Source organism: Rattus norvegicus, chromosome 3 (genome assembly GCF_021556685.1).
Source record: "Rattus norvegicus strain SHRSP/BbbUtx chromosome 3, alternate assembly SHRSP_T2T, whole genome shotgun sequence".
Lineage (NCBI taxonomy): Eukaryota > Metazoa > Chordata > Mammalia > Rodentia > Muridae > Rattus > Rattus norvegicus.
Genome location: NC_141536.1, coordinates 121,786,766 through 121,801,382, shown reverse-complemented (window position 1 = coordinate 121,801,382; position 14,617 = coordinate 121,786,766). Strand labels below are relative to the sequence as shown.

Sequence of the window (14,617 nt, the reverse complement as noted above, 5' to 3'; positions counted from 1 at the left end):
ATCTTCAGGAAGTCCCTGAAACAGACCAAATTTACTGGGCCACTTACTCCTTAGAGTAAACAATAAAGACAACTAAGAGTCAGTCTGCAAAGAAAATTCACAGATAAGACCAGCTCCCTGGAAGAAGAAACCAACCAAGCTGCCTAGAGAAGGGTTAGCCCCACTGAGTGGCTTGGAAAGGACACTCTCCAACCTGTTGAGCTGGCTGCTGGCTGTGCAGTGTGCTCCAGGTTCCCAGCTTTCTGAGTTGTCTCTTATGCTGGGGTAGACTTTGGTGACATCATTGAGTCATTTCTGTTTCTGCAAGTAACTCCTTACCCACACTCCTGTAATTAACCTTAATAATAATTATTGTTCACCAAGTTGAACTTCAGAGTTATCTGTACTGGATCTGTCATTGCTCCCTATCTGGGGCAAGTAGATGTGTGTGTAGTATTTTCCCAGGAAAAGTTTGATCACATAACACCAATCCAGACAGAAGTCAAAACTCAAAGGAATGAAGGCTTTCTTGCTAAGTAAATTACGATCCACTGTCTACCTCACCACAGCACTCCTGTAACACCCACAGTACAAAGAACTGACCATGTCCCACCTTTAATCTGGTCATATGCAAATACGAGGTAAAAGGCTGGGATTTGCTTTTTTGCTGTTATTAGTAAACATGCAGCTACCATAAGTCAGCACTTTCTCCTTTCACTGAGTCCAGGAAGACAGGATCAGGCTTTGTGATGTTATATTATGTCACAATTACTAGTTTTAAACTATTACAACAATCCAAACCTTCCCCCTGGCTTCTAAAGACTCACAGGTCTTCCTTGACACAACAGGGAGTGTCTGGGTGGGCGCAGCAGAGTATCTGTGGAGCCCAGCTCCTGCTCTTGGCCACTTGATACCTGTTGTCCTCTGTTAGTGACTCTGTCAGTGCCAACCATCCCTAGAACGTGCACAACCCGACCAGGACTTTGGTAAAGAGCCAACAAGTTATGCATGGCATAGCCCTGTCTAGGTGATGTCTCCCATTCCATATGGTGATTGGCAAAACAGGACTATTATGTTGTGTAGCACTTTAATATCTGAAGTGCCACCCAACATGCCACTTTTAAATTCTCAGTATGTACTGCGGTGTCTAATACAAAAGCAAAATATCTATGGGATTTGCCCACGCTCCCTCTTTATAGACTAGAAAGCAGTTATTCATTCCAATCCGAGTATTGATGCTTCAGTAAATAACCCCAGAGGATCTAACAAGGCAGCCACTGGGGTGTTTCCAATTCCTAGATGACAAATGTCTTAAAATGTAAGCATAAAGACAAAATTAAATTCACAAGCCACTGAACATTTATGTGGGCTAAGAAGCTACAGTAACAGTTCATTCACAAACCTTTCCCCTGGACATACACAATGCTGTTTCCCAGAGCAGCAAGCACCACGGCCCCATTAACTAAGGCCTTGTTGGAAAGGTACACCCTCTAGCCCTAGCCCAGAGCTGAATCAGAAACAGGACAGAGCCAGCAATCCCAGGACTAAAAGGACTTCTGGATGCTTCTGATGGGAGAAATAAAGGGAAGGTTGCATGATCCTACAGGATTCCCACAGAATGTATAGGGGGTCTGGTATTTCCAGTTTTGTACAAGAGACAACAAAGGTGCAACATGTTCATTTGTCTAGAGTCACACTGCTGAGCTAGAGAACCCAGACCTCTGATTCAAGCTTCAGTTTTCTTTGTCTTGAAAGCGAAGCCTCACGAAGATGCGATAGAAACAGTCAAACAGATCAAACCGGCTTGGTGCTAATAGTGGAAACTCAAAGTAGGAGGACTGGAGAAGGGGATGCCCAGGCACTACAACAGGGATACTAAGAATGTCTTATTGCCTCCTAGTGCACAGATGACAGAAAGCAAGAGAGCCAAGTGCCTGCAGGATATTTCTCTAAAGTCCAGTTAATTTGTCCTCTGGGTGTAGTCTGTTTTCTCTTTAAGAAGACCTCTAGGCTCCCTCCCAAGTATGTGCCTACTTAGCACAAGCTTCCCCAGGAATTCACTGCTGCTTTGAGTGGGCTATTCTGCCTACTTCTCCCTTCTCCTACGGCTGACTATGATGGCTTCTCCATCATTCTGGGAGCATCATTTGATCTTGGTGTTTGATGATGTTCACTCTATAATGGGAGAGATTTCACCTACTTTCTCCATCACCCCCAACATGGAGTTCAAGACAGGCACTGATGAAGTGAGCCTGGAACGTTTGCTACTTAAACACATGTAACACGAATCACCTATCTGGATATCTAGAACCTTCATTCTCGAAATTATTTTCTCAAAAAACAGACTTTATGGAGAATTAATAAAATACAGTTTAAAGAGCATTAAATAAAAAGAATTCCCAGCTTATGGCCAAAACTAACCTCATTTTACTCTGGAACTCTGCCCTGTCCCCCAATTCCCTCCCCTTCCCCCATCCACTCCCTGTCTTTCCCCTCCTCTTCTCTCTCTTTCTCTCCACTTTACCCCTTTCTTCTCTTTCTCAGATCCACCCTTTTATTTGCTTTTTACCTAAGGATGTCTAGGGACTAGAACATTGTATTTCCGAAGTGCACTTTCCTTTTGTTTTCTTGACAAAAACAATTCATTTGTGTCTGAGTTATTGTTTGGATTCTATTGCATTTCTAACAGCCTCCGGTTCAATTAGACTGGGAGGGAAAGCGGACAAGTGCAAAGCCCTTGGTAAAGAGGGTGTGTTTGCATCCTTCCCTACATCATTTGGTAATTGGCAAGAGATTTCAAGGAGGCTGTGGCTCGTACTGCAAGTTCAGTTTGCGATTCCAACTGGACAAAATATAGACACGGATGCACTCAGCTAAGTAATTGGATTCGCTACCTGGAATATTTAAATTGTTTTCAGACACTGGAAATTGGCTTAAGAAGATTAAAGTAAAATACCCGGGAGGATAACAGGCTGTAATTTACGGAGGTGGGAAATCATCTCGGTTAGAGGACCTGTTCATTCTCCTACAGTTGCTCCGGATAGGAGATGTGTTAATCATTAGGGTTGGAATTTCTTTAGGTCCTGACAGCTTGGGTTTTTTCAGGTAAGTTGCTCTTGTCAAACCCATTGGATGACACCCAGGAAGCTACATTGATAGTGTAGTGTGCGCATTTTCAGTAAGAAGCCTTTAAGTGTTCTGAAGGTATCTAGGGTGAAGGGAAGGGAAAGGTCATAGGAAGTCCTGAAGCTGGTCAGGATGTCTCCTATATAGCAAAGGGTGCAAGTGCACCAGAGGATGAAGTTGTAGGTCTATTTCAAAGTGAAGACTTAAGCAAGCTCATTTCTGAAAACCTGGCCCTGTCTGCAAGCCCGTTTTGTGCTCCTCAGCCCTAACAGCCCCTCATCTGCTCACCAATCAGCCTCTTGTGTGCACTCACAGCCCTTCCCAAGGCCCCTCACTCCACAGCCAGGCGCTAAAGTTTGGCATCAACGACCACCTGTCGGCTGTACCGCTGTGTCTGTCCTCTGCTGCGTGGCCAGCATTAAAAATGCTCAAGAGTTAGCGGTAACTACAAGGTTTTGGACCTGGATGGTAGGTAGCAGCGTAACTGGACGCCTTAGCTAGCTAGCCGAGGGGGTGGGTGTGTTTGGGGGTTGCTTCTAGTTCTCTCCAGCGCTATCCAGCTGGCCCTAACTTCATGCTCTTTCCAAACTCTCAGTACCTGTCACTGGGTAAAACCTGTCCCTCTGGCTCCACTGGCCCCAAAGACTTAAGTCTCTCAGAGGTGCTGGTCAGACCCACCAAAGACGTCAACTCTAAACCCCCTAGGAGGAGGAGAGCGCGCGAAAAGCTACCACCACCTGCCACCCACCCAGGCAGCTAGCAACCTGTGCGCCCCAGGCTGCCCGCGCCCGCTCCAGCGCCCCATTGCATAACGCGCCCCTCGCCCCACCCCCACGCAGCCCGCCCTCGGGTGCCCGGCCCGCACCCCACCGCGCCGCCCCTCACTTACATCATCCCACTTGACGAATTTGGTGCCCTTCTTGAGGCTGTCGGACACGCACACGGGCTTGAGTTGCAAGGCGTGCACTCCGGGCTGAGCCCCAGCCATCTGGGCTCATCGGGGCTCCGGGCGGCCCGGGCGAGCGCAGTGGAGACGGGACACGGAGCTCCGGGCGCAAGCGGGCTTGGCTCTCGGTTCAGCAGGCTCTTGCCTCCGCTGCCCGCCGACCTCCCGGCCTCTTGGCCTCCGCACCTCTGGCCCGCGCCGCTTAGTAAGCGGGACTACACGCGAAGGCACAGCAGCCTGCCATGCCCCGGGCGGGACGCAGGGTCTGGAGCCCGCGGTGATTGTAGAGCCTCGGGAGACAAGAAGGAGCAGAGCCCGGCAGTGCGAGCCGCCCGCCGCCTGATCCTGCTCGGCCGCCGCCTGGAAGCGCACCATTCAGCACATCCTCTGTGCACAGAGGGAGCGCGCGAGTGACACGCTCCGGTCCCCTCCTCCCTCCGCTCCTCCCGCCCCTGCTCCGCCACCCTCGCTCGCGGTCCTCCTCCCCCAGCTCCCTGCCCAACTTTGCGCGCTGGGTCAGCGACAGCAAGCGGGAACGCAGCGGCACCTCCCGGCTCCCGGGCCCCACTGCAGCCGACGCCTGCGCCGCACATCCTCTGAGCATGCCCGGTGCCCTTAGCCAACGCCAGGGTTTGGGGGCTTTCTGGGAACCTGGATGCCGATTTGGTTGGTTGTTAATCAGATTCTAACCTGTATATAAAGAAGGAAGTTAAGGAGGAATGGGGAGAAAGCCCTAGGCTTTCTTTGTCTCCGGGGCTCTCCGGCCTTTTCAGAGAGGGTTCTCATTTTTATAGAGAAGCACTTGAGAGGTTTAGATCAGGAACTCCAGAGAAACCTTGCCGGGCCAGAAAGTTGACAGATTCTAATCTGGACGGCCCACAAACAGTATTTAGGAAATAAAAAGTTCAGGGGAGGAGGGCAAAGCTTTTATTCCCCCAGGAAGATGAAAGGAGTGGGCTTGGGGTCTGGGCAGGGTGGGAGCCCTATAGAATCAATCGTAGGTGTAGGGATGTCTGTCTTGACTTCACAAGGTTGATACTGTCAAGTGTTTGAGAGGTTGTGGAGCAACTAGAATCTTCATTCATGATAGGGGTGGAGGGTGGGGTATAAAGTGCTAAATCTACCTTAGAAAATAATCTCTAATAAAGTTAAAACTCACACGCTCCAGAAATTCTACTCCTGAGTTTTTTGGTCCACACAAAGGAAAACATACATAGACCTGTCCAGCATGTTAAAGGCAACTGAAAATCGTAAATGTCAAACAACAGGTGACTAGAGAAACAAACTTTAGTACGTATATATGTTCCCCAAACTAGATTACTATTCCATGATAATAAAGGACAGACACTCCAAAACATAATCCTCGAGCACACAAAGTTTAGGCTTAGTGAAATGAGCCGACCAAGAGCGTGCAACAAGATGCCCTCTGCACGGTCTGTAGAATAGTCCACGTGTTCTGTGGTGACAGAAAGTAGATCAAGGAGGTACCTGTGGCCAGTGATGAGAAACATTGGCATAAAAGGAAACATTTGAGAATGACAGAAAGGTTTCGTATCTGTATACTTACATTTGTTAAACCTTGTAAGACTGGACACATAAAACGAGTGAATTTTATTCTAATAAATATTGCCATAAAGGCCGATTTTGGAAAAAGAAGAGACAGTATAAAGAAGAGGCTCCAGTAAAATGGTTTTAGACAGTCAAGACAATTGCCAACAAGCCTAATGGCCAGAGTTTCATCCCCAAACTCCACATGGTAAAAGGACAGACCTGACTCCCCCAGTTGTCCCCTGACCTACAAACCTACACCTTGGTACACTAGGGTATATACACACCGAGAGAGAGAGAGAGAGAGAGAGAGAGAGAGAGAGAGAGAGAGAGAGAGAGAGGAGGAGGAGGAGGAGGAGGAGGAGGAGGAGGAGGAGGAGGAGGAGGAGGAAGAAGAAGAAGAAGAAGAAGAAGAAGAAGAAGAAGAAGAAGAAGAAGAAGAAGAAGAAGAAGAAGAAGAGGAAGAGGAAGAGGAAGAGGAAGAGGAAGAGGAAGAGGAAGAGGAAGAGGAAGAAGAGAAGAGAAAGAAGAGAAGAGAAGAGAAATATGACTTTCAGCCTTTTTTCTCTATGCACTTAGTTCTCAGGTTCTATTGCTACAGTGAAACACCATGACCAAAACGCAAATTGGGAAGAAGAAGGTTTATTTGGGTTGCCTGTCCAGATCATAATCCATCATTGGAGGAAGTCAGGATTGGGAACAGGAGCCTGGAGGCAGGAGCTGATGCAGACAGAGGCTTTGAAGGAGAACTGCTTACTGGCTTGCTTACTCAAGGCTTGCTCAGCCTACTTTCTTATAGAACCCAAGACCAGTAGCCCAGGGATGTCACCATTCATAATGGGCTAGGACCCACCCCCATTGATTACTAATTGAAAAAAATGCCTTACAGCTGGATCTCGTGAAGGCATTTCCTCAACAGGGGCTCCCATCTGATGACTCTAGATTGTGTCAGGTGACACATAAACCAGCCAGTACACCCAGTCACTGCGGGCCGATGTTTATAAACTCAACCAAAACACTACTAAAAATATATCTGAAAAGCTAAGGGTGCATCCCAGTGCTAGATCTTTTACCTGATATGTATAGAAGTCTGTTATGAATCCCAAATGCCACCTGAATATATATCCATAGACTAACAGACAGATGGTAGATTATCAATAGGTAAGATGGAAAACCAGTTATATTCTTGGAACTATCACAAGGAGCTAGGATTTCTGTTATCTTTGGAGGGCTTGTCTTGTTCTTGGAGCAACTTCACACACACACACACACACACACACACACACACACACAGAGAGACAGAGAGACAGAGAGACAGAGACAGAGACACAGAGACAGAGACACAGAGAAAGAGATGGAGAGATATAGAAATAGAAAGTGACAAAAAGAGAGAAACAGAGAAAGATAGAGAAAGAGAGAGACAGAGAGACAGAGACAGAGACACAGAGAAAGAGATGGAGAGATATAGAAATAGAAAGTGACAAAAAGAAACAGAAAGATAAAGAGAGAGACAGCGAGACAGAGAGAGACAGAGAGAGACAAAGACAGAGAGAGACAAAGACAGAGAGAGAGACAAAGACAGAGAGAGACAGAGACACAGAGAGAGATATTAAAAGAGACTAAAAGACTTGTTTCATTCTGGTCCTGCCATATCAAAGTATACGATGGATCTGATGCCTATAGTCCTTCCAAGTAGTGGCCCTGACTCAACCAGCTACCTCACAGAAGGCAATGCCCTCAAGATCCACATTCATTTTAATCATCAATGACCACAATAAGTCTCTTCTTCCAAGGCTCCAGATCATCTCAATAATCCTTACTGCACGCCCTACCAGGTTGTTTTGTCCTAGTCTTGTCTTTCCTTTTCTCTCCCTCAATTATTTTAGCATCCACTGAAATAATTATTGAGCAGAAAGCTGTAGTTGGAGTACCTTAGGAAGTCAAAATAGACAGGGGCTGCTCCCTAAAAGGTACTCTAGAGGAACCGTAGGCCAAAGTACTAGCTGAACGATTCCCAGGTACTCCATAATGGAATCCTTCCCAGCCATCGGCATCTCTACCCTTTTTTATCTTCAAAGCAAATGCTAAATTGTTTAGCTGGCAACCATGCTTAGTGATGAATTATGAAACTAATTATAATCATTCCATTTTCCTCCACTGACCTTTGTCTGTAACTGCCTGAGACATAAGATAGTCAAATCTAATGAATAAGGTGAAGGTTGAGTACTTCTGAGGAAAATCTCTCATATTTAGGTCCCTTCTTCTCTCTCTTCCTTTCTCTCTCTTCCTTCCCCCTTGCTTGCCCTCCTCCCCCCTCGTTATTTCTCTTGACTGAATAGAACAATGGAGAAACAGAGAGAGGGAGAAGGAGAGGGAGAGGGAGGGAGGGAGGGAGGGAGAGAGAGAGAGAGAGAGAGAGAGAGAGAGAGAGAGAGAGAGAAGAGGAGAGAAAAACAGTGTTCTTTTTGGACTCCATAAGCCTCTAAACCATCTCTAGACTTTCTGATAAATGTCATAGTACATATCTTCACCAACTAATCTTTACTGTTACTCTTAGCTGATCTACCATATAGAATAATTGACCCTTTGTAACGGTTAGTTTTAATAGTCAATGTAGCCTAGAATCATTGGATGTAATTATCTCCACCAGGTTGGCCTGTAGGCAAGTCTGTAAGGGATTCCTTCCCTTGTTAACTGATGCAGGAGGACCCAGTCCATCATAGACAACACATTCCCTAGGCTGTGTCCTGAACTGCATAAGAATGAAGAAAGGTAGCCAAAAGCAAGCAAGCAAGCAAGAATGCACGTATTCTTTATTCTCGATTGTGGATGTGGTTTGATTTATTGCTCGTGTTCCTGCCTCAACTTCACCAAAATGATAGACTATGATCTGGGTCACAGAACCAGCAACTGGTACCGACTCCCGGGAAGTTTGATGTTAGAATCCTGACTTGCTATATAGATCTGAGTAGGTTTTTATCTGCTTATAACATATATACAAATATTCCAAATTCTATCGAAACTGTATTATAGAACACAGACTTCTCTGATCAGTTTGTAGAGCCGTGAGGCTTGGTACACTGGAAAGGACTTTTGTAATTCTTCCTAATAGCCGGCTATTCCAATTACTAGATGTGTGAGCATGGAAAAATGATCATAACTTCTGAAATGAAATATGCTAGTGTGCAAAAATAATGATGGTGAGGGCTAGTTCCTGGTACTTTTCCAAAGAGTTTTATGCCCTCGATGGTTTATTATTCATATTAGCCCTATAAACTCTGTTTCTCTTTATTCTATACTTGAGGAAAATGAGTCAGAGGAACAGGAAATGATTAGCACAAATTTTCTACCAAGTACAAATTAAGAGACAAAATCCAAACCTAGGATGTTGGTCCAGGAATTGCCTCACAAACCACACCACACCGTTCAGTCAGACAGGGATAGTTTCTTGAGCATAGGCCACAGGACTGGTCAGAACCAGAACCCACATTTGGGAACTGAATCATGACCATGAATTAGGATCCTGCGGGGTTTTTAAGCCCCAAATCCACAAACTTCTGTTATTTCACCAATCAGGATTTAGGCTTAGGGGGATTTCCTTAGGAACATGTCTCTGTTGTACACTCATCCTGTTCCCATTGGTAGGGGTACTCAACTGTGGCAGGGGGCTTGTCTTGTCTAATATTCATGGCCTAACTTGTCTACCAGGATGGGACTTGACTAACATTCATGTCTTAACTTGCCAACCAGAGTGCCAGTTACCCACGTACATGTCTCCTCTTGCCAAATCGGATGTCAGTTGCCAGGAAGTTCTTGGGAAATTCCGTTTTACTGGACCACTACTCAAAATAGAAGTCTTACTCCAAATACTCTCTTTTACTGGTGCCAGTGTCTCTCTTATGTTGGGGTCTATCCCAGGGTCAGATGCTACCACAAAAGCTTAAATACTGTGGTAGGAAGTTGGGTGGTTGGTTTGGGTCCAAGCTCATTATAGGTAACTATAAAAAACAGTTCTATTGACTTTTTATCATGATATATTATTTCCAAGGGTACAGAACAGAACAGAACATGTAATCAATCTTGGAATTGGAAAGTTTTCTATTAACAGCAGAAACATGAGAAAGTTTCCTTATAATGGCAGACTAACCAAGTAACTCTTACCTAGGCGTTAACAAGTCCCCAGGTCAACAGATGCAATCACCACAATAATGTATCTTGAAAAGTAATTATAACGACCAAATGCCATCCTGTGTGTTAAGTCCTTGCTACATAGCATTAATCCATGGTAGTTAACAAACATACATGCAATAATTTTACAAATATAGTAAACTGCCTGCATGAGCCCTAAAATAACTGAATCTTCAAAATAGAACCCTAATTCTGTGGTCTTGTGATTCAGCCCGCTCCATTTTTGCAATGATTCTATAAACTCTAATCAGATCCATTTTCATCTCTAACCTTCTAGGATTGTAAAGCTCCCTTGCCTCATGAATAAATGAGCTCTAATTGCAACTAAGCATCCAGGTTCCTCTGACCCTGTCTCTCTTTAAATAATGGAGAAATACAAAGAAAACCACAGATTTGTAATAACATCTGGGTGGCAGTAAAAGCTCCCAGGTAGCTTTCCCTTTCCTTGCCTTACCTGCATAACAGCGATGGATACGGTCTACACAGCAACCTTGGGGGCCATCTATTGAAGAAGGTAGAGCCACAGCTAGCCAGAGTCGCTTAATAGCTCCCTGGAAGGTCATTCTGATGACTTATTCATTTGTACAGTTCAGGGATGTGAATAAGAAATATATTTAGAGTGTTTGAGCCAAGAATTAAATGTCATTGGCATCATGGATATAATTATACTCCTCTATAATAGAAGAGATAAGGCTTACATATCTTAGATGGTAAATAGGAAAATACACCCTGGTGGCATTGCTTGCCAAGTTCTGACTCAGTGAGGACTGTTATCCAGCGAGATATAGAGATGGGCAGAGCCCCAAAGAAGACAACATGAAATTATCACCAGAACATGGAAAGGATCCATATTTCCCCTTTCAACCAGGAAACCCTTTCTTTAAAGCAAAATACATTTCCCTAAATTCTATTGCACAAAAGAAAAAAATACTGTATTGATGTTACAAAAAATGGGCTTTCTTTTTCCTGCTTGAAAAATGACCTTAAATTCATTTAAGCTCTGCTTTACCCTTCACTTAAAGCAAAGGCTTTCATTGAAATTGGCTGATTGCCTTAAACACAATTCCAAAAAAAGACTTTTGAAGCTCAGATCCAAAAATGTTTAAGGAGAGAGACACCCAGCAGACTCTGGATTTCACAGAAAATATTGGTGTTGGGGAAGGAAGGCTGCAGAAAAAAAATGCCTCCCACTGGAAGGAAGTGTCCCTTCCCTGCTTCACCCACTGCTCCCTCTGGCCCACAGACAGAGGGAGATGAGGTTCAAAGCACAATTTTCATGAGTCAGTTTCTCTTCCAGACGTGTATCATCTCTGTTCACAAAAATAAACATCACACTCCCTACTTCTTGCTTCAAATAAAACCACCATGTTGGTTCTCCAGAGATACCTACGTCATAAGTGACAGAATCTGAAGAATTCCTTTCTGTTTTCATGCATTCGGATGCTATGAGTGGGTTTTTTTTTCAAATGGTTTGCCTTATGGTTAAATTATAGTGAATTCACCCCTGAGTTTAGGTGAAGCTACACTCTACATTTCTGTACTTCCTTTCCTGTCATCTACACAGATTCCCGTTGCAATTGCTGATGTAGTGGCAACAAAAACAAGCAAACGAATCAAAACAAACAAACAAACAAAAAAACCACAGGAAGAATTCACCAGTATTTTCAGTATTTTTCCAAGACTTTAATACACATCATTATGACCATGGGCAGGATCAGGTTTTCTCTAGCATTGCCTCTTCAAGATACAGTTATCCCACTTCAAGAACTAAAAGCAAACTTTGCAAGCATCCTCGGTTGCAGGAAAAAAAATGTATTACTAAAACCTACAGGATGCTCAGAAGAAATGTTGGAAGAAATCCTGTTGAAAACTTCTGGCAGCTGCCCAGTACCAGTTCTCATGGTATTGAAGTAGTAGAACTCTGGTTTAATTTAGAGTTACTTTGCCTCATTCATTGTCCTGCTTCTCCTGTTACCTGAAATTCAGGCTTAATGGAGGACATTCTGCTCATGAGATGACCTTAAGAATTAAAGCCAGGAATTGGACAGTTGGTCGATGTGAGGGAAAATATTTCTTTTGCATTTAGATTTGGGTTTTTTTGGGGGGGTGGGGCTTGGTTGGTTGGTTGGTTTTTTTTCCCTTGTGGAGCCATGTTGAATCCTCTCTCTGACATAGCTACAAGCAACAAACACCAGTCGCCTCTGGTGCCCTACAGGCTCACAGACATGCATACAGCTGATGGAAATGTTTGGGAAGGATTGGAAGGTGTGGCCTTGTTGCAGGAAGTATGCCACTGGTGAGACATACTGATGAGATTTGAGGTTTCAAAAGCATTACACTATTTCCACTGTGATCTCTGCCTCCTACTGTTTCTTTGCTCAGCTTCAACAAACTCTAACCCTCCCAGCTAAACACATTCTTTTCTAAGTCATGGTGTTTTGCTACAGCAATAGGAAAGTAACTTAAGATGCTACAACTTCGCTAATTGTCTTTCAGGGCTCTTGTCTGCAGATGGGAAAAATATCTTTTGTTTTATTACCATGTGTTTGGCAGAGTTTTGGCCCTGATAAAAGTGCTGCTTCTGAGTCATTCTACTTTGAAAATGTTTTACCCTAATTTCCCCAGGATCAGGACAGAAGCGCTGGCTTTCGTGAAAAAGAACTGTACTTAAAGCATGTCTGAGCATGGGTCGCGAGGGAGCTAGCACAGTGATGCATTTTATTTAAAATGAATCCCAACGCTACAGTAGCAGCTACGTAATTCCAGTGTATATCACCAGTTATGTCAATCTGGCATGATTTACAGACACTAGGAAGTCTCACTTCTTCCTCACTTAAATATCTTTTTTGATTAATACTGATATATGTATGCTAGGGAATGATAAACAAAGCTTTAGACCGTTTAATTCTTCATCAAACTAAATACTGTAACTCGAAAAATTTTCTAGCGTTCCTCTGGTTTTAAAAAGCAAACTAGAGGAGCGCAGGGAGTGCACTGAGCCAGGGGATTGCCAGCATATTCTCTGGAAACCTTCAGAGCTGGGTCTCAGTGGCCATGGGCTCCGCCCTGGAGACAGAGTTCAAACGCGCCCACTTATGGAGGACACAGTGTTGCAGAGGAATTAGAACTTGAGATCCGCAGGAGGGAAGGGACGCAAACCTCTTTTTTTACTGGGGAGCTGAGAATGCAGATCCTGGGCAAGACCCGCTGTTCACTGTTGTCATCGACAAGGAGACTAGGGTCCGGAAAGGGAATTGGAGCAGGCCCCAGAGTGGCCTTTCACCCTCAGCATCAACAGTGGGTCCAGATGATGAGGTGACAAACACGCTCCAAGTGGAGAGCAGGGGAGGCCTGCAGAACTCGACTGAGGCACTGTGGCAGCTCTTCTTTGACAACAGCCAGTGGAAGCGCTGTTGTGATGGAAGTTATGAAGATCGAAACTCCTGCTCCCCGGGAACGACCCCAAGCACTGGCCGAGGAGGAGTCTTTATACCACCAGACAGCCATTGTGAGAGCATCTCAGCTGTGACAAACATCCTGGCCCAGGGGGAGGGCATAAGGCTGGAGTGGAGCCGCCCCCACCCTGGCTAGCAATGTTGACAGACCAGCCTGCCTTGCATAATTCTTGCTCACCTGCCTCAGTGGTCCCAGTCCCAACATGGATGCAGACCCTGCCCTGTCCTGGGGAAGACCCTGACCTTTCCCTGGATGCTGCCCCCTGCAGAACATTCCCTTGGGTCTTCTCACTCGGTTGTACACCCCTCCCATAGCGATCCCCACAATCCACAGGTTTCTACAGCAAAAGTCAGCTCAGCTCAGCACATGGCTCCAGTCCCCAGTGTGAGAGGCACCAGCAAGAGGATCTAGCCAAGAGAGAAAATGACCCAAGGACAACTGGGTTCTAGGTCCAGTTGGCCAGCTTGGGTTTCTCTTCCTCCACTGGACTAGTAGGGAAGGCTGGGGAGGGGATGGTATCGAGGAGACCATTCCTGGAGCTGGCTAGGATCCCCCTAAGCACTTCCTGGGAGAAAATTGAAATAACTCTGCCCTACCTCCCTACACTAACCAGCCTCCAGGGCTGTATTGGAGAGTGGGGAGGAAAGCACCTCCCTTGTGACCCCTATATCAACCATTAAAGTTATTTAACAGCTAAATAAATAAATAAATAAATAAATAAATAAATAATCTGTCATCGTAGATACAGTTTTCTGATGCCAATCCACCCACAATAGATAATTTTGAGCTAGAAGATTTGCAATCCCCAGAAGGACTGCAGGTTCTAGGATTGCAGTTTAAATAGCTAAGCCTTTGAAACAATTGTTTTAGTTATGGCTACTGTTGCTGTGCTGAAACACCATGACCAAAAAAAAATCTTGGAGAGGAAAGGGTCTATTGTACTCAGAGTTCATCACCCAAAGCAGTGAAAGCAGAAACTGATCAGGGCAGGAATCTAATCTAATGTAAAGGTCACATGTAAATATTGTATTGGAGTGTATGCATTTATCTACCACATATTATCCATACTACACATTAAACATCAGAAAAAATGGGCAAACACCCGCAGAGAACTTGAAAGGCTAGCTCAGACAGGGAGCTGGTAGCAATGCTTCTGCTACAAATAGAAAAATAATGTGGAAAATGGTTTCCTTAAAATTGCAGTTAAAAAAATCCAATCATAAATACAGAGCTACACAAAATAACTACATTTTGGACCAAAATGGATAATAATGATAATAATAATTTAAAAAATAATAATAACAATAGTAATAATACGTCCTTTGTCTTAGGGTTTCTATTGTTGACAAGAGACACCATGACCAAGGCAACTTT

At 44.7% G+C, this 14,617-nt stretch overlaps 1 protein-coding gene and 1 pseudogene across 2 annotated transcripts in view; one reads left to right on the top strand and one right to left on the bottom strand.

Moving 5' to 3' along the window:
• Positions 1 to 4,560, bottom strand: part of Plcb1 (phospholipase C beta 1) — a 712,575-nt gene extending 708,015 nt beyond the window's left edge. The window contains 1 exon segment of one of the 2 annotated variants that reach the window (NM_001077641.2): positions 3,995 to 4,560. In NM_001077641.2, the coding sequence (NP_001071109.1) occupies positions 3,995 to 4,093 (99 nt within the window). In that variant the 5' untranslated portion in view covers positions 4,094 to 4,560. 2 annotated transcript variants of the gene reach the window in all.
• Positions 4,561 to 11,491: 6,931 nt separating this feature from the next.
• Rtkn-ps1 (rhotekin, pseudogene 1) lies at positions 11,492 to 13,631 on the top strand (annotated as a pseudogene).
• The last annotated feature ends 986 nt before the right edge of the window (positions 13,632 to 14,617 follow it).